This window comes from Acanthopagrus latus, chromosome 11, assembly GCF_904848185.1.
Source record: "Acanthopagrus latus isolate v.2019 chromosome 11, fAcaLat1.1, whole genome shotgun sequence".
Classification (NCBI taxonomy): Eukaryota; Metazoa; Chordata; class Actinopteri; order Spariformes; family Sparidae; genus Acanthopagrus; species Acanthopagrus latus.
Window position 1 is genome coordinate 11,370,123 of NC_051049.1, and position 18,776 is coordinate 11,388,898.

General features: G+C 40.6%; 2 protein-coding genes across 6 annotated transcripts; both read right to left on the reverse strand.

The window, feature by feature from the left end:
- Positions 1 to 3,877: 3,877 nt before the first annotated feature.
- Positions 3,878 to 9,516, reverse strand: sec22bb (SEC22 homolog B, vesicle trafficking protein b). Of its 2 annotated transcripts, XM_037115517.1 has the most exons (6): positions 9,219 to 9,516; positions 7,731 to 7,742; positions 7,090 to 7,199; positions 6,754 to 6,914; positions 5,649 to 5,795; positions 3,878 to 5,492 (listed from the first exon to the last, which is right to left on the reverse strand). In XM_037115517.1, the coding sequence occupies exons 1-6, from the start codon at positions 9,291 to 9,293 to the stop codon at positions 5,338 to 5,340; spliced, it is 660 nt and encodes a 219-aa protein (XP_036971412.1). In that variant the 5' UTR covers positions 9,294 to 9,516; the 3' UTR covers positions 3,878 to 5,337. The 2 variants fall into 2 exon arrangements, with proteins under 2 accessions (XP_036971412.1, XP_036971413.1); XM_037115518.1 differs by lacking the exon at positions 7,731 to 7,742 and having other exon boundaries at positions 9,219 to 9,495.
- Positions 9,517 to 12,223: 2,707 nt separating this feature from the next.
- npl (N-acetylneuraminate pyruvate lyase (dihydrodipicolinate synthase)) lies at positions 12,224 to 18,296 on the reverse strand. 4 transcript variants are annotated; one of them, XM_037116117.1, is made up of 12 exons: positions 18,134 to 18,296; positions 17,764 to 17,849; positions 17,442 to 17,515; positions 15,728 to 15,815; positions 15,537 to 15,594; positions 14,404 to 14,479; positions 14,159 to 14,251; positions 13,901 to 14,046; positions 13,740 to 13,786; positions 13,561 to 13,645; positions 13,433 to 13,472; positions 12,224 to 13,311 (listed from the first exon to the last, which is right to left on the reverse strand). In XM_037116117.1, exons 2-12 carry the CDS (start codon positions 17,841 to 17,843, stop codon positions 13,166 to 13,168), a joined length of 933 nt encoding a protein of 310 aa, XP_036972012.1. In that variant the 5' UTR covers positions 17,844 to 17,849; positions 18,134 to 18,296; the 3' UTR covers positions 12,224 to 13,165. The 4 variants fall into 4 exon arrangements, with proteins under 4 accessions (XP_036972012.1, XP_036972011.1, XP_036972014.1 ...); XM_037116116.1 differs by having other exon boundaries at positions 17,764 to 17,873; positions 18,134 to 18,295; XM_037116119.1 differs by lacking the exon at positions 17,442 to 17,515 and having other exon boundaries at positions 18,134 to 18,293.
- Positions 18,297 to 18,776: the final 480 nt, after the last annotated feature.

Sequence of the window (18,776 nt, forward strand, 5' to 3'; positions counted from 1 at the left end):
TCTCTGTTCAAAGCCAGCGTGACATACTTTAATGTGTGCGAATGACTCTTATTTTCTCTGGTTTTCTCTCACATTTCTCTCTTCCCACTCTATATCCTGTTTTTGTGTGTGGCATTGTTGTCTTACACACCTAAAAGGCAACTGTAGCACCCAGTATGATATGTGGGTATATTTCAGCAGTCGTGGGAAAAAAAATAGAATTTATAACATCAGTTTTATGACAGCTAAAGGTCTGCTCTTCTTTAAATAGACTCGTGCTGTATTATGACGGCGAGGTGTGAGGGGTCATCATTGGTCTACGATGAGGTGATAAAGAGCATGCGAAGTGCAGAGCGGGTCCAGGCCCGCAGAAAACACTCCACACAGACCCCCCCTGTGAGAAGTTGCCAGTTCCCAGGACCCGGTGTGTACGTTTGGGGGGCAATAACTCACCAGGTCCCTTGACTTCCTCTTTCGGCCTTCTGCGTTTTATGACCCCTCTCCTCTGCCATACAGCTGCTGTCTCCGCAGCTTCCCTTTGCCCTGATTGGATTAGAGGGAAGAGGATGAGGGAGGAGAGACAGGGGAACCAGCTGGGATGAGGTAGGAAGCAGGTTTGATACGAGATGGAACAGGTTTTTAGCGTTGAGACAGTAGAGATGACAAGTTTCCCAACAACAACTTCCCTGAGGCCACATCTCACTCTGCCTTCCCACCAAACTAAAGCACATACCGTGGGGAATCAGTGGTTTGATAATCACGTTGAATTACTGGTTGGTTTTCATTTTATGTACTATTTCTATATAATGACAGACAGAAATGAGAACAGGGCTTCAGAGGTTCTTTTTCTTTTCAAAGCCCTGTTCTTTCAAATCTGGAAGATAAATATTCCAAATTGTCTTTTGAATTTATTTTGAATTGTAATCAAAAGCCTCCACACTTAAATCGCTGGGCCAAAGATTGACCATGTAAAAAGCTGTGATCATCACAATATAGTCAACAGGCTGAAACTGCATTTTCAGTGGGCTGCATAACAAGGAGTTAAACATAGACAGAAAGTTTTTGGGGCGTACCAACCTGGCCAGTGATTTGTATTGGACTGAAAAGGCACCGTCTTCACTTCTGATGTCTCATTCTATTTTTAAATCTCTGGAACGGCCTCACAGATCCGCTAGCATGGTTTTACTAAGTAAACTAAGGTTGCCAACTGTTAGAATCTCTCTCTAAAGTTACACACAGTTTGTTGATAATAAGCATGTATAGTTTTGAATGTTATATGGACAGTGTTCTGTGCATTTACAGTTTTAAGGTGAAACTTGTGCTTGAGCAACCCATTGTACTGGGTGAGATTAACCTAGTATTTCATCTGTGCTACACTGATCCAAAGAGTGTTAATATTAGCTTTTAAAACATTGATGTTAGTGTGTTGCTTAAATTGTCTGAGTGTTTTTTTTTTCTTTTCCTTTTTTCTTTTCTGTGACATCCTGTCACAGATCTACTAGGGGGAGTAGATAGGGTTGTCAAAGTGCAGTGAGTCAGACGTCTCACAAACATGTCTACAGTGTCGCCTCTCATTAATGACATCATATCTATACTGAAGTTCAGTGGGCACGCTGTGGAACCATCAATGAATTTGCATCCGAGCAAGTCATCTGCTTAAGTGTCGAAGTGACTGAAACTCTCCTGCCCGGTCTGAATTTGCATGCTCGACTGTTCTGCTGACTGTGAGACGAAGTGGCTGATGGGTGAAGGTCAAGGTCAAGGTCACGCTGTTTTAATGTCCTGTTTCTTTAAGATTACACAAGACTCCGGAGAAGTCGAGTGTGGGTGTACAATCTTGCGGTTGTTTTTTTCGTGTCTGTGACAGGAAATTTAATCAAGATAGGGTAATATGAGTTGGCAACAGCCACAGGTTTCTTTTGTTGTTGAAAAACTGATAGACGCGTCGACGGCACTTCAACCTCTTCTAATCGTCTCGGTTTGAGAGCGAGTCTGTGTGTGCTTGAGTCAGACTGTGTGTGTTTAGTACATGCGCCGTATTCCTGACCCCTGATCACACAAAGTATTTTAATCCAATCAGCTTCGTTTTCACATGACTGTCACACACTCGCTGCTGCTATGGTAACCTGCAGAGGAAGGGGAGAAAGTGACGAAGTGAGAGAGACCAGGCGCGTCGTCCTCGCTTTAATCACTGTGACATTTACACACACACTCATGGATTTTACACTCAGGTTTCTCTTCCTCGTTTCTGACTACACAAAGATTTTTGAAAGAACGAGAAAATCTGTCAGTATTGAAAGTAGACACACTGGAAATTCTCACTCTGTGTTTGGAAAGTCAGCTTTAAAAGTATGAATGTAGGGAGCGCAGTGTCACACAGGCTGACAGAAGCACAATTACAAACAACTATAACAACAAAGTGTATATACATGTATGAAAGTTTGCACAAAGTATCTCCTCAGGTCGAAAGATGTTAAGTGGAACAAGATCACAAAGAAAGATAATGGTTTTTTTTGTCATAACTGAAGCCAAACTCATGAGTGACTGCATCTTTTGAGAGGTGAAAAGGTTAGCCTGTGCCCTGTGGTTTTTGTTTTTGGCATGCTACCCTCTGCTGCTTCTCATTTTTTCTCTGACATTTCCTGTTCTATATCAAGCTGAAGAATCAGACTGCTGCTCTGTACGATACTGGTACTTCTAAAAACTCTCTCTCCTTTCTCCTACCCCCCGGGCACTGAAGCCTATATTTTTTTCGAATCTTTTGAAAAAAAGAAAAAAAAAACCTACGATTTGGAGCTCCGCTAGAAGGAGACGGCTGTCAGCAGCCGAAGTTGCAAGTCAGGGAGATTTTTGAGCCTCATTTTCTCAACTGCGTCATTTCAGCAGTGAGGAAAGCACTCTACCTGCTGGTCAAGAGTGGGATCACCAGACTTCAAATAGCAGGGGGGTAAAGTTTAAGCCTTCCTGGAAACTACTTAAAGAAGACAGGGTAGCTGTGGAGGTGCCAGAAAGTCAGTTTTTTTTTTTCCACTGAGACCTTTTGTAGATTTGAAAGAAAATATCTCCATCAAAACTATCATATCAGTTGTAATAATATAATAATACCGTACCTGAGAGTGCCCACTGAGTCACTTCTCTCAGTTTCCCACTCAGACGTTGGGGTTGACTGCGAGTTTCTTGATGTACGTTTCTCCCCCTTTTCAACTGTAAAGACTAATTTTCCTGGAATCCTTTTGCATATTGTGTTTTGCTCAGACGGTAAAAAACCTGTTTTTAAGTTGAACTCTCATGTTCACAGAATCCACAACATCCACTGTGCCTGCATTTTATATGTGAAACATTTTGTAGTTTATCTTGTTGTTGTTGCACATGTACCTATAATCATCATTTTTAAGTACAATGTAAGCATGCTCTGTATTCTGTATAAAGTCACGTTTATGTGCGTACACTGTCCATAACCACCAACTTAATGTATATCCTGTAATCTGTTAGCCAACATCAACCATTCAATATTTATCACAGGTCTCTTTATGCTCTGCACACTCTTGCACTATTGTACTCTCATAAGGAAACAGTCTGAGTTACAGTGTATCCAGTATAAACCTTGGGTGCCCAAACTTTTTTCCCTTGCAGGGCCAAAATGGAAACTTGACAGTGAACCCTGGGCCAAAAGCAAACTTGTTTTGTTACAATGGGAAATGGTGCCAATCAGAGGCCTCGACCTATTTCTATCTCCCAATTGTCTAAGAACAGGATCATTATGATCTTGAGGTCTGTCTTCTGTGTGTATTCTGCATAGACGGCTGAATCTCCAGTGAGAACTCTTGCCATTTTTTATAATGCAGGCATTGCCTGAGCGCTTGATAATCATCAGTTCCTCTGACAGAAAGGAGGCATGTTTTGTGCAAATGATTTTATTCATAGATAGCAGACAGAACAGAAAAAGAGAAGGCGTCGTCTCCAGCCGCGAGCAGACGTTGGCTGAACAACACACCTGTGACTCTCAGCTTCACTTTCCAATTGAGTCTACATGTGTAAACTTTATACAAAATAAAAAGGACCAGACAGGTTTTTTTTTAATGCCTGCTAACAGAAAGGTGCTGGTCCACACAGTCAAAAGTGGAAGAGAGCATAAAAGGAAATGGACACACTCAGTTGAGGTTAAGTTAGGGACTGTACGAAAACGATGAGGGTCGGAGGTGGGTTTGAATCCCATGTTTCAGTTTTTATAAAAACACTTCCCTCCACAGTGTTATAAATATTTCCTTTCAGGCCCTTCCCTTTGGAAAGAAACTGCATTCAGAATTTGGGATCCAGTCTGAGATTACAGATGTAATCTAATATAAACTTTAAAGAAGCACATTTGGGGATGGTTAGACTGTGCTGTAAATAAGAAGTCGGTCAACCCTTCACTTGAGCAAATAAACATAAAAAAAAAAAAAACACATCACCTTCCTGACACCTCCAACATCCCAAATATTTTTGTACAGTCCCTTATTAAGTCACTAACATCCCATAATGAGAAAATTGCTAAATTAGACACATGTGAAATGGCATTTTGGGATTCCAAAGGCTTCCATACAATATTAATTGTAATAATAATAATAATAAGCATGATAATAAAAAAAACTGTTTTCTTCAATTACTTTTCCTATGTTGTTGCTAAGCCTAATCACCAGCCTAAGAATGAATCCCACGTTTCCCAAAGATTCCTTAACTGTGGTACTACTGTACGTTGTGCAGGCCCATCAAGCCATTACTACTGTGATTATAATGTTAATGAATGCAGATACCCATATGCTGTGCTCAGGATAAATAAAGTTATGTGTGTGTTTTTTTTGGATTGTTTTTTTTTTCTTTTGCTCTTTTCTGTATTATCAAGACAGTATACAAGATTTAATCAGACCTGTTACAGTACAGTACAGCTTTGGAAAAGAAGATATAACAGGAAATTTCTCTTCATTTTTCCTCCAGACTTCACAACCAATCACCAACAATCGCCTTTGAAAACAAACACAATCAGCACGCACGCACACATTCACTCGTTTCCTTTTCTCCAGGGCAACTACTAGCGCATTACTGTATATTTGTTAATAATAAAACTATGTATTATGACATCATTTATATTCAGATCACACATCCATGGACAGGCGAGAATAAAATGGGCGGTGGTATGTCTGCAGAGTCTCATTAAGAGCAGGGATCCTGTTTTTCAGTCAAAGGTTTTCAGCTTTTTGTCGTGTCTGCAGACTCCGTGCAGCTCATTTTCCACTCCAATACCTTCTTCTTCTTCTTCTTCTTCTTCTTCTTCTTCTTCTTCTTCTTCTTCTTCTTCTCTCACTTTCTTTCTTTATCCTCTCAGAGCCACCAGAAGCGTACATAGACAATGAGCATGATGAAAAAGACACCGCCGGCTGCCAGCTTGGCATAGGTGGAGCGGGTGTTCAGATACTTGGCGTCGCTCCTGTACTTCTTTGACAGGCTGGACAGATTGCTGGCCTTGGAGTCGAGCGCTGCAGGGTAAAACAACCGGGGGGGGGACGACAGCAAGAAGAGAAAAAAGGGAGGAAGAAGAGACAGAAAAGGACAAAATCATTGGATCTGAGGAGCAACATATTATTCGAGACACACTGCGTTGGTTTGACCTGGAGAGCCCTGACAGGACTTACCAGAGAGAGCCTCTCCTCTCTGCAGCACCTCCTCTATGTTCGCCACCATGATCCTCTGTACGTCCTGGAGCTCCGTGTTGATGCTGCCCAGATTCCTTCTCGCCCGGCTGTCAATGTACGACTTCTTGGTTTTTTGGATGTAGGTGTCTGGGGAAGGAGCGGCGGAAGAAATAAGTTAACAATTAATGGCAAATGATGCAGATGACTGTCAGCTCTTTGTTTTACAGTCCTGGTAGACAGTTTGACCAGTTCCTTTCACTGATACATATAATATAGCTTTGTACATTGGTCAGTGATTTTCTGTTTTGGACTGAGTTATGTTTACAGTTACGATTCGTAATGTTAAAAAAATAAACGTTCAGCACCATTGCTAAATGAATACTGAGAAGACACTGTTATAAACCAAAGGTGAAGATCCACTTGATGCAGAGCAGTGGGCGAGTTCGCGCTTACTGATTTTCACTGTAGCAGGCGATGGAAGAAAAGTGAGTCTAAACTTTAGAAATGTAAACTGGGAGCAAAATTGGCCTGGAAGCTCAGTTGTGATTTGCCAAAAAACTGCCGAAGGAAAAAAAGGGATGCGGCGGTGGGCCAGTGAGAGGCTGCCCACAGCGACAAGACATCGGAGGCAGAGGCAGTGTTGCATGTTTTGTTTTTTTGGAAGAATATTGAGCATGAAAACAGACCAAACAATACAGGTCTTTGAAAGGGCTTCATTTTTAGTGCTGAATGGATCTACCACATTGGCATCATGGTTGATACTAAACTTATTAAACAATTCAGGTCTTGGCCGGTTGCAGCCGATCTACGTTACGTGACGTTGTCTGTGTTTGTGCTGTCACTTTCCTTCCTTCCTGGTTTTGAACGCCATTTTTTAAGTTACCTTACCCGATGACCACACAAGTTCAACTGATTGACATACAGTAAGTGACTTACATAAAGGCCAATAGTGATCTTTTGTATTGCTGCCTTCAGTTGCTACCTGTTAATAGCTTGAGGAAAGCATCTGACCAAAAGCTTGCAAATTAAAATTATTATTATGTATATTTTTGCACAAGTTTGAGTATGGGTGCTTTTTTTAATCTTCAAATTCTTTTCTTCTTACCAAATTCAATGAAGGAGTAGGGCCGGGACACCGTGGGGACCTTCTTTCCATGCTGCTCGTGAAACTCTGCCTGAAGGTCTTCTAGGTAAGCGAAGGCCAGCTTCTTGGGAAAGCTGGCTTCGCACAGCACAAGGTAGCACACTCCTTTCTCTATAAAATAGCTGCAAGGGAGAAGAATGTAAAAATGTCATGGGAATCAGAACATGAACGTGCAAGTCGGGGCTTCACTCTTGCATAATTGTTTCCGAACTGTCAAGAAAACATTATGGAAATGACTAATTATACATTTATGCAAGTGAACGATGCCGCTGAGCTCGTGTTCTCGCTCATACTCACTGAAATGCCATGGAACCAGCCTCTAAAGTGCAGCGCGTGGGACTCTGCTCATTGAGTTTCCTGAAGAGCTGCTTGGCTTGACTTTGATACTGCTGAAGGTCCCTACCCAACTAGACAGACAGAAACACAACGCTGCGTCACAACACGACTCACTGACGTCTCACACATGAATATGGAGATTGATCAGGGCAAGAAACTGACTTTTTTGTGCTGCATTTGCAGGAGTTCGCAAGCAGATTTCACTGACTACTTTGAATGTGGTTTTCTTGCCCGAGTGTTTGACAACACGGACACAAATAACAACCACCTACAGTCCAGATCTCGTGCTTTTTTTCTTTTTTTTCCCTTAACGTGTTAATTTCTTGCCCTTAAAAGTGTGCTGAAAATAAATAGCTGGCATAAAAAGAACACAGACAGACTGAGTGGTGTGATGCTACGTCTGAAGGCAAATGCTTTGAACAAAAAGAACAAATAGCATCTCCAGCTGTTTGTGGTGAGTTGTTTATGGTCAGCGTTTGCTGATGGAAGGTGTTCATCTCTCAAGGTGTTGTTGACTCGAGCAAAAATGACTCTTTACAGCAACACTTTAGCATCACAGAGACATGTATGATGTTGAAGCACAGAGCAGAGGCACAACAAACCTTTTCACTTCCCTTTTTGAAAGCAAACAAGAGAGTGAGGGAAAGATGTTAGACTCCTGGTCAGTCATGCTCAAACATAACAAACAATAGCATCCATTTTTAACAGTCGCTGATATGTTTGTGTCCCAGGCAACATCGATTCTACTCGACACAGAACAGCTGAAGCCGGTGATGAGTGGGGAAACGCTAACATTTGTGAAGTCACTGGGATGCAAGTTAAGCCGAGTTGTCTCACCAAAAGAAATAATGACACATTTGCCAATAAATCATGTGACTTAATTCAGTCAGCATCCAGTCGGCAGGATGAAATGTTTGTAGTTAACATTTCTGCAAACCACCGATACGTTCGATACGATCTGTGATTTTTGCTGAGAAGACGGGACAAGTTCAGCTACGTGTTATTAACAAGAATTCAAGACATTTCGAGATATGTTTGTGACAACAATATTGTTGTTTTGTTTTTTTTGACAAGACTGGGACGTCTTCAGGAATTGGGACATCTACAGTACAGTTAAAATTGTTGCAGAGAAGTCGGGACATGGGAAAAACAAACAAATATTTTAAGTCAAAACATGATCTTTACCCTAACCAAGTGGTTTCTGTGCCTTAACCTAACCTAACCTAATCTAGACAGGGCTGTCTCAATATAAATAAGAAACATTTAACAGAACGAAACATAAAGGTGCAAAATGAAGACATAAAAAGCTTTGTTGGTTTGCAGAAACATACACTACCATCATTCATTCTGGCGACTGGGTTGAAAAAAAACAACACCCTGAAAATTTAAGGCCTAATTAAGGCAATCCATATCTACAATGCATCTCTCTGTATTCGTTTACTCAGAACATAAAAAGACAATTTTGCCAAGAACAATATTTACAGAGCAGAACATTTTCACAGTTGAAAAGTAAATGTCATTGACCTCTGGTGGACAAATTATGTAACAATCATTTCTGTGACATTTCTGTACCATTTCCTATTAGTCATCAGCCTACATAATACACATATATACAGATATCTGATATATGAGAACTACACTCTAAAATATAAACCGGTCAGGCTGTAATTTAAAAATGAAACTATGCTTTTAATCAGGCGACTTATTTCTGGATCAGATTTAGCAGGTTTCAGACGACATAATTAGACTGTCTTTAACTTTTTAAAAAAAAAAATAAAAAAAAATGGTGAAGTCGTACAATGGTCGAATACGTAGGAAGAGGATCTGAACAAGGTCAGGGGTTTAAAACACAGGAAGCCTGTTCTTAAAAAAAAAAAAGGGCTGAATAGGAATGACTCAGTTATCTAGTGTAAATAAAGACTGGCTCTGTGTACAAGGTGGACAGGCCCACGGCAGGACTTCACGTTAAGCTAACGTGTCACTGCAGTTGGTTTGGACCAACTTGGAAGCAGTGTTTTACAGCCTGGACTGATAACAGCACACAGAAGAAGCTAGCGACCACAGAGGCACAAATGGCTAAATGTTTTAACCTGCTCGTCCTCCTGCATCGAGGCGGCTAGCGGCAGCCCGTCAGCCAGCCGAGCGATCATCGTCAGCAGCACCATCTCTCCGCGATGTCCGGGGGTTCGTCCGCTTGCCCACGAAGTGTCACAGGTACCTGGGAGCCGTGTTTGACAGGCTGTAAACTGACAACACCACAGGGCTGATGCGCTGAGCTGGCCGGAAACGCTAGAGCTTTGCGTGTAACGGTTAAATATTTCCGGCCTATCGCTGAGCGGAACCACGTTACCACAAACAGAGGTTCCGCATTACCCGCAAACTGGAAAGGTTTGCGTTTACTTTTCGTACTTTATGTAATTTCCCAGTGCATTATTACTATAGACACCATACGGAGTTATTATGCAGCCTTTGATAGCTGGTAGCTATAGAAAGAAAAGTAATCGTCAACTGTTATGATAGTCGATTAATGGCATTAATGGTAGTTATTTTTAAGGTCAAACATTTGTTGGTTCTACCTTCTTAAATGTAAGAATTTTTCTGCTTTTTTGTCTTTGTTGAATGAATGTTGAATGTTGGACAGAGAAAATAAAAACTCATTTTTGCTGTGGGATAATTAATCTATTTAAAAAATAATAATGATGAGTAGTTTTCAGCATTTTGTCACCTAATGATTAATAAAAGAGATGCAGCTGAAAGCACCAGGACCAACATTATTTTATGTTACTATATACACTGATTGATAATCATTATCAATAGATAAAAAGTGCTGTCATCTTAAAATCATTTTTAAAATTGTTAAGAATCTCAAAACATTTTCTCCATGTAAAGGAGTCACTTTATCTAGAAGCTTTATGTGTGACACGTAAACAACAGGGGGCAGCATTGCTCACTTGGCAAAAGCCTCAGTCAGACAAGCATGCTACACATCATTAAGAAAGATTGTCACCTCTTCTTTGGACAGATTATGTTCCAGCAAGTATTTTAGTTTAGTTTTTGTTCAGATATTTGTCCTGTAATGCCTTGCAAGTCTTCTCAAACATATGCACACATATAATAAACAACAAAACTGATCTAAACTAAAACTAAATCTGCACTCATAAGACATCAGCAACCATAGGCTGATACTTTGCCACCACTGTGACAGTCTTCTCCTCCTCCGTACTATGGTCGTGAGAGATGCAGAGACAAAGAAACAGCTCTCCAGACCTTTGTCGACCTCTCATTGTTTTGGCTTGTGACTGAGTCAGGTGGCACATCCACGGGGAGTCACCGTCACAGTCTGCAGCCCCAACATGTCAGACAGACACACACCAAGTGACCCCGGTGCCTGCTGCCACACGGCATGTCTGCCGCCCGCCTGACATTTTATGGCTTGGCATGAGCTGAGAGGATCGAGATAAAAGACCAGACGAGTGTGTCCCTTCATCTTTGGGTAAAAAAAAAAAAAAAAATGGTTGTACTATATTAGATCAGTTTTTCTCATTCACATACTAGATATTTCTAATTTATTTTGGTGTTTGAGTTGAAATGCAAAGCAACGTGAGGATGAGAAGAGGAGAGATGGAAAGGACAATCAGAGCAATGTGAAACAGAGGTACAGAGTTGAACAAGAAGAATCCATGGCTAAAATGGATGGAAATCACATGTTAAAAGTGCTTTAAGTTTGACAGAAGAAAGAAAACTTCTCTAACCTCTACTATGGGGCTGGATGTGTCTCATAAAAACACTGTCCCTTGTGAGGTTCCCTGGCATTCTTACCAGCAAATTAGCCATCTGCTAATCATGCCAATACTTTGTGCGTCCTCTAGCAACTGTAATCCATAAAGTTTAATAGTTCTGACTATGTATGTCTTTCAGTGCAACATGAGCATTACCAGTAACACACCAGTTCAGCATCGCTTGCGCTCTGAGCTGTTCTGTGATGCCGGGAGGGCTGGAGGGAATTTGAGGTTCGCTTGATATCTTGAGGTGTAAGCTGATTTTATTGTATAGATATTGTGCTTTACCTGCCTATCTGAGTGTTGCACCCTGTCTTGGTCTCTTGGCATATTGTAGTAGTGACGATATTACAATATGCAATAGTATATTACAACATACTATTATAATAGTATTATAATGCCAATTACTTGATTCATACTATATATGCTGATGTTTCGTAACATTTGTATATTAAGATGAGGGTGAGCAGTTTTTTCACCTTTAACACACACACGGACACACATACATAGGGCTACCACAGGCAAAATCAAATTCAGCCTTAAGCCGACTACTTACTTAACTTGTTTTTTGTCCAAACGTTCTGTTAGACAACTACGCACCAACTCATGACAAACATGGCTTGAACATGTCGAGAACGAGTAACAAGTTTAAAATACTTTGGGAGTGTGACAGTTGGTGCTTGTGTCTGTCACAGTGTGTGGCCCAGCTTTACAACAAGGAGATGTGTTCCTGTGTGTGGCGCTTTTCTTTCTCCGATCTGTTTACACACCGTTTCTGTGAATGCACTGCCTTTTTGTGCACAGAGACGCAGGTGTATTTAATGCAGTCGCTGTGATGCAAAACTCCACCAACAAACAGGTGTATTTGGAAGAGCAGCGGCTACAATCAGGTCAGGAAGAGGACAGGTGTAAAACTGAAAGGGTGTTAAATTCAGGTGAAAATCGGGCTGATTTTGTGTCCAGCATAATTTAAAACAAGTCTCCCTTTAATTGAGATTTAAAATGAATTAGTTGGTCCATCAAATAATGATTTTTTTTCCAATAACTGTCAGACTTTGAGGTAATATGCTCATATTGTGCAAACATGGATAGATTTCTCCAAAGTTACACCAACTAAAAAAAACCTCAGCCCAAAAAATAATTTCAAGCTGATTACACACCATGACACTCACTGGCACCTCAAAGAATGTGTGCTGTCTGACACACACACACACACACACACACACTCCACTGCATGTTTGTGCAGGTCTTTCGAGATAATCGAGCCTTGCGACTCACAAACTTTTCAAGAACAGAACACAAGAACGAGGCATGAATCCGTTTGAATCAACCAGTGGGTCACTGCATTTATTAGTAAGAAAGTAGCAATTATTTGTTAGAACAATACAAATGACAGATTCTTAATTACACAGTATATTTCCCTTTTATATGCCATTCAGTATACATTTAATGAACACCTTGTGCATTCTAACTCAAAATTAGGGCTGGATCGAATTTCCCTTCTAGCTCACTTCTAACAACATTTTTCTTTTTTGAGCATCAAACACTTGTAACAGCTTTCACACTTATGCGTCCTCTGTCTCCGTCATCCTCCCTTCTGATGGAGTCATCTTAAGGTTAGGATTTTTTTTTTAATAGAAATGTCATTTTCAAGGTATAAAAAATACAGTTGGCAGGTATGAACGGAGGCAAAACATTAAAAAAACATAAGATGCAGTCATGATCTACAGTACAGGGTAGTAATCTAATACTGCTGATTTGGGACGGTCCCCTTTTCCATAAATGTAACCAAAACAAAAATGTCATGTTCCCCCCCCAGCACCAGCAGAAGTTGCTATTTTCACATTTTATGAAAAAATAAACACTGAGATTAAAAAAACAGTTCACATAACAGTTATAGTTCCCCAGCAAAGGGAAGGACTGACTGAGGATGTGAATGCCCATAAAAATACTGTAGTATAATCAATAGAACATACAGTACGTGTAATGCCCCACGTTGATATTAAAAAAGGTAAAAAGGAAAACTGCTGTTTGATTCAAAGATCACTTGCATTGCATTTGCAGGTATACTCAATCCTAATTTATGCACCAGGAACTCTTTGTGCAAGGGCACTTAGAAGCAAAGTGTAAACTCCTGATTGATAATAGCTGGTTTAGTAGAATAACGTGATTCACTTTCAGTAACTGGATCCATGTGTGCGTCTGAATCATTGACAGTGGGGCAGAGGATTTTCATTGCTCAATCTAGTGCGAACATATCAGCATTCTGGGAAAATGCTGTGACACTTCTCTGCGATGGAGCGGGCATGAGCAAGAGGACACTGAATCACGGGGAGTCGAGGAGGCCCCAGACTCAGGCCTGACACCTCACTCATCAGCTGCTTGTTCACTCCCAGATCGAAGCCTGCCGATGAAAAATAAAGCAGTTTCAAAGGCAGAGAAAGTTACAAAGCTATGGCATGGCAGTGTATGTTTATCTCGTATAGGATCTGGTAGAAACGCTTCACGACACGAGCGTCACTCACCGAGTTTCATGGCATAACGGAGAAGCTCCTGCAGCTTGAACTGTGTGTGGAGATCAGAAAAACGTGTCAGGAACCGAAACTGATGCGAAACACTGAAGAAAAATCAAGAACTTGCAGACGGACGGTACCTGGATTTTCCTGGCCTGGACAAGGTCGCCATTCTCAAACGCTGAAATGAGCTTGTTGGCATGACATCCGATGTAGTTGTATGTGCTGCAGGCGGAGTAATGAAAAATAATTTACATGTAAATGACTATTTAACAGACAGTGAAAGGAGACAGTGAATTATGCAGATTTACACACTGACCTGCCAACGGCTCCTTGGCAGCCCATAGCCAGAGCTGCGAGCAGTTGCTACATGAAAAGGAAAGAAAGCTGCTTTAGACTCTTTATCTAAAGGTCACTTAATCTCGCAACATAAGCAAAACAAAATGGACTAAAGCCGACTAAGAGGGAGAAAGTGCTGACTTCGTCCACGCCATAGAGGAGCGACCAATGAGGCGGACTGTAGCTGACACACTGGCCAAGGTCCATCAGGTCAGTCCCGCTGAACTTCACACCTCGAAAGGAGGGAATGAGCGTCTCAATACCTTCAAGCATATCTCTCACCAGCACTGAAGAAAAAAAAAAACATCTCACATTCAGTAAAGATGATCTGACGACCAACATGACGTCTCAAATGTTCATGACTGTGGAACACAAAAATCCACCGTCAGTGGCACCAACCGTTGACACCGGTGATTGCAGGAATATGGTAATAATAGAAGGGCAGAGTTGGGGCAACTGAAGCCACTTCTTGGAGGAACATCTTCAACGCATCTGGGTCAGAGTGAGCGGGGGAAAGGAAGTGGAAAATGATCATTACAGACTTTCTACTAATGACAAGTACAGTGTTGATTTGTGAATGAAATGTGTGAGATAATTTAGAAAACATTTGAATAAATGGTTTCCCTACTAATACCACTGCACACCTGCATTTTTGGGCTTAAAGTAGGAGGGGGCGATGACTGCTATTGCATCAGCCCTGATCTCTGCTGCATGGCGAGCCTGGAGGCAAGACAAACATTGTCAGGGAGAACTTAAAGAAATAACCTAAATGCAAAACTATCAATGAGGATCAATAATAACTAGAGATGGCAATATCTGAAGGAACTGCGGTGCGATTGCTGGATGTTGAAAGGCTGACAATAAACTGCAATTCTGGATTTAAAATTTGAATAACATCAATAATGTATAGAAGATGTGGAATACTTTATGCTTTGTTAAAAAATCTGAGACTAAACTGTATTGTAGAAGAGTCTGAAGGAGCGTCAGGAGATCGGAAAGAGCCTAATTACTATGAATGGAACTGAAAAGGTGAATAGATTTTGTAATGTATGTAAGAGTTTCTGGCTTGAAGTATGAGTGGATACTATTTAAAAAAATGTCTGAATAGTTATAGAAATGGGAAAGGGCTGAAGTGTATAGTGTAAGCTGGGAGCTAAACTGAATCGCTTTGTTGAAAACTGGGGGCTAACCTGAATTGCTTCATTAATGGCTGGAAGTTAAACTGCATTGTTGGCTTCAAATGTTGAGTAATACTAACAATGCCTATAAAATGGGGAGTATTTTAAACTTCCTTTGAAAAACTGTGCTAGTTGTTTGTTAGGAAAAGCACACGTTCATGAAGTATGGAGAGTAGATGAGGGCTGGAAAAGCTGTGGAAATGTGTGAATTTTGTGAGTATAAAAGCTATGAAGCAGTTGAGCCCAAAAAAAGGTGTTAGAATCATAAAAAAAAAAATTAATAATTTTGCGTGCAAGAACATAAAGTATGTTGTGAGAAAACATCCAGCGTTTACACCGGCTGATGGTCACGGTGAGGCTAAGACTGAAAACTGGAGCCAGACTCGTCCGGATGAATACGTTTCCATGGCAGGTTCAGGGAGACTTATTTAAAACCTGCCTCATTAAACATTTCCTGAAAATAAACCTGATTCATTGCAGTAGGCCTAATTCATAGCTGGTAATGTTTCACAGTGAAATACACCTTCTGGTCCTCTGGTGAGTCATATGTTTTAACTAATGTTCCCATAATTACAGACGACATCAAGGCAGCAACTCACCAGTTCTTGGGAATCTTTAAGACTCATGCAGCCGACATGCACAATCACCTGATCCATTCTGAAGAGGGTCGCAAGCACACACACACACACCCATGTAAACAAACAGAAGTTGCAAAACCTGTCAACTTGGTTCTCCTGTATTACACTCAGCATAGCATCTCATCTCCAGAAGAGGCTGTGAGATTACTTACTTGCCCTGGGCTTTCTCACACCACACCTGTGCTAGGACTTTCCTCTCTGCAACGCTGAGAGACATACCTTCTCCGGTGGTGCCGTTCACTGTAAGCAAGTATTGTCTTTATTTACACAGCATTTTCCACATCACAAAAGAATGAATTATTAATCACAAAGCATACAAAATGTCATACAAAATGCACCAAAAAACAAAAGGGAACCCACAGACATCTAATGAAACATAAAAGAATTATCTAACCTACACAGCCGAGCTTAGCCGACCTGACACCACCAGACCCTCAACCGTGAAAAGTAGTTACCATTTTTGGAAAAGAAAAAAAAAAAAAAAAAAAAAAAAAAAGTGGGGTAACCTGTTCATAGACATGGACAATTTCATGCTTGACGAGCAGTGACGCAGACAATGACGGTGAGACGAGATAGGACATAAAAACATGATGAGACACAAACATACTCTGCTGGGTAAGGTCGCACAGATAGCTTCCAGACACTTGCATGAAAATGTGCCGGTAAGAAAACACGGTAAGAAGCTTTGCACAAACTATAGCAGTGATCACTTATGACTGACAGAAAAAGACGGCGAGTCTCAATCAATGTAGAGAAAAGACTTAGACAGACTTATCTTAGACATATCTTTACCCTCTTTATCTAATCTTTCTCTGTGTTTCTGCTCCAAGGACAGTTTTTTTTTTTTTTAACGTGGAACAGACTGAGTCAAACCAAAATGTTGAGACAAAACAATATATTCCTATTTTGTCTAAAAAGTCAGATCAACCAGCGAGTACAAATCAAAAGTGTAATGGACAAAGCCTTAAAAGTATTCCCTTTTCCTCATTTTAAATAAACTTTATTTTGTCCCTTTTTTCATTGTGAATACACTACAGACTTGTATGCATAACATGTTTGTCATGCCTCTACGACGCATTGAGTTTTGGTGATTAACATGTAATCATTACTAAACATGGCACCTTTACATAAGATTATGGGGCTATCAAGTAAGTGGGACTATTCTTTGTAAAATGGTAGATTTTGTGCAAAAAAAGTGTGATATTTAAGGGTATTAGTTTAAAAAGATCAAGAAATAACTTAGATAACCAGCAGAATATGGAGAAATAAAAAGTTTTGACGTCATATCAAAGACGTCTATAAATTGTGTCACAGAGATATCTACTCAAGATAGCATGCTAGCCAGCTAGCCCCGGCCTGTCCTGTTTCCCCGTTTTACCTTAGCTGCTTGCAGCTAGTTAGCGCAGTTAGCTGCACAGTCAGCTGTTGCTTTGGTGATATGCTGCCCTCTATGGGTTTGGAGTGTGAATTCAAGAGGTGGCCAAATCTTGCTATTGCACCTTTAAAATCGTAAGTGTTGTAACTGAGCTTAGACTTCAAATACAGGTGTCAGCAAAATGTTTATTACAAAATTATTATGTGACTCAATACACAATGAAGCAATTCTCTGCTCTTGAGGGGTGAGTCTTGGATTTCAACAGAACTAACTAACTGGCATTGATTTGATATTCCTGTATACTTCTAAAACTAAATGACCACATTTAAGGACAACCTGACCCAGCAACTTTTTAACCAGTACAGGTTTGATGTTAAAAGACGCACATCACATTAACTATGTCTACTAACCAAAAGGCAATAACAGGTCTGATTCTGATGGGAACACAGACGGTGACAGATATCAAAGAAGGAATCTGCTTGTAAACTTACCAAATATGCAATTTACACCTTGCTTCTCTGTCAAGAAGTCAATATAAGGTCCAATCTCTGATAGGTTGAGTTCACTGTTTTGGAAAAATGCGAAGAATATAGGCCAACACATTTGGCAAAAGAAGAGCACCAAACATGCTGGCATATTCTAGAGCTGCAGGAGTTATCAGATATGTTCACACTCATGCCTTGTTTTTATTTACCCCTCACAATGGGGCTCACATATCACACACACACACACACACACACACACACACACACACACACACACACACACACACACACACACACTTATGCTCATGGAAAAACACAGACTGCTTACCCTCCAGCGGTGAATGGAGTGAATGTGGCTGCAACCAGCCCTGTCAGCTTTTTAGCAGCAACGGGAGCCATGACTGACATCACAACCTGGCGACAAGACAAATCGGATATCTAAGATTGGAAGAAAGAAGGAAAGAGAGAAAGAAAGAAAGAAAGAAAGAAAGAAAGAAAGAAAGAAAGAAAGAAAGACACTTGAGCTCGCTCCTTTTTAAGCATACTATCCTGTCGTCAAAAGTCAAAATGTACTGCATAATGCACTTTACAGGACACACAGTAGGCTATACAGAAATCTAAGGCATGGTTGGGGATACAGCGCTATAAATTAAAATATACCTCTAAATTATTGATAAATATTTTAAGCTCCTGTCTACCTGTGAAAGCGGCTTTCCTCCTGAACACCAACGACGTTAGTTGGAGAGCAGGTTCCTGGCTATAACTTGTTCTACTGAACAACGGTGAAGGATTTGTTGACACGCAAGTCATGTGAAGCAGACACACCGTCAGCTGACGCCGCGAAGCTTCATGGGAAATGTAGTTGATGTATGAAAAACACGAAAATACATGTACCGGTAGACTTCTCAGCTGTTTTGTTTGAGACGTATTTAGGGTACTTGATGCAATTGTTATTCATTTGCAAAACACACGCGCTGTCTTAGAATGTTGCCACGATTTTTTAAATTTATGTTGAAAGGCCTGCATGCTTTACACAAACGAAGTGGCACACTAGGAGGCTGGAAATTACATGTAAGGAAACAAATCTAAGCATCCATCAATATACCTTTCTGTGGTCAGATATTTTATAATCTATGGCAAACAATCTACTAGTGATAAAACCATAGCAGAATCAAAATAGTCCACATTGATAATTACCTGAGCTATTGTGTTATTCTTTTGTATTATTTTTCAGAACAATATAAACTGAGAGATGTAGTTACTAAAGATTGATTTCCGTCATTACATGCAAACAGGCCAAACACCTCAGCGAAAAAATGCTGAAAAGTCATTTTTCCGAAC

Coding starts and splice junctions, on each gene's coding strand:
- sec22bb (XM_037115517.1), bottom strand. CDS start 9,293: ATGGTGCTGCTGACGATGATCGCTCGGCTGGCTGACGGGCTGCCGCTA. Junction 6,915..7,089: donor GCTGGTTCCATGGCATTTCA/GTGAGTATGAGC, acceptor TCTCCCTTGCAG/CTATTTTATAGAGAAAGGAG. Junction 5,796..6,753: donor CTACTCCTTCATTGAATTTG/GTAAGAAGAAAA, acceptor CTCCTTCCCCAG/ACACCTACATCCAAAAAACC.
- npl (XM_037116117.1), bottom strand. CDS start 17,843: ATGTCAGTCATGGCTCCCGTTGCTGCTAAAAAGCTGACAGGGCTGGTT. Junction 14,480..15,536: donor TTAAAGATTCCCAAGAACTG/GTGAGTTGCTGC, acceptor TCTTGCCTCCAG/GCTCGCCATGCAGCAGAGAT. Junction 14,047..14,158: donor TGCAATCACCGGTGTCAACG/GTTGGTGCCACT, acceptor TTTTTTCTTCAG/TGCTGGTGAGAGATATGCTT.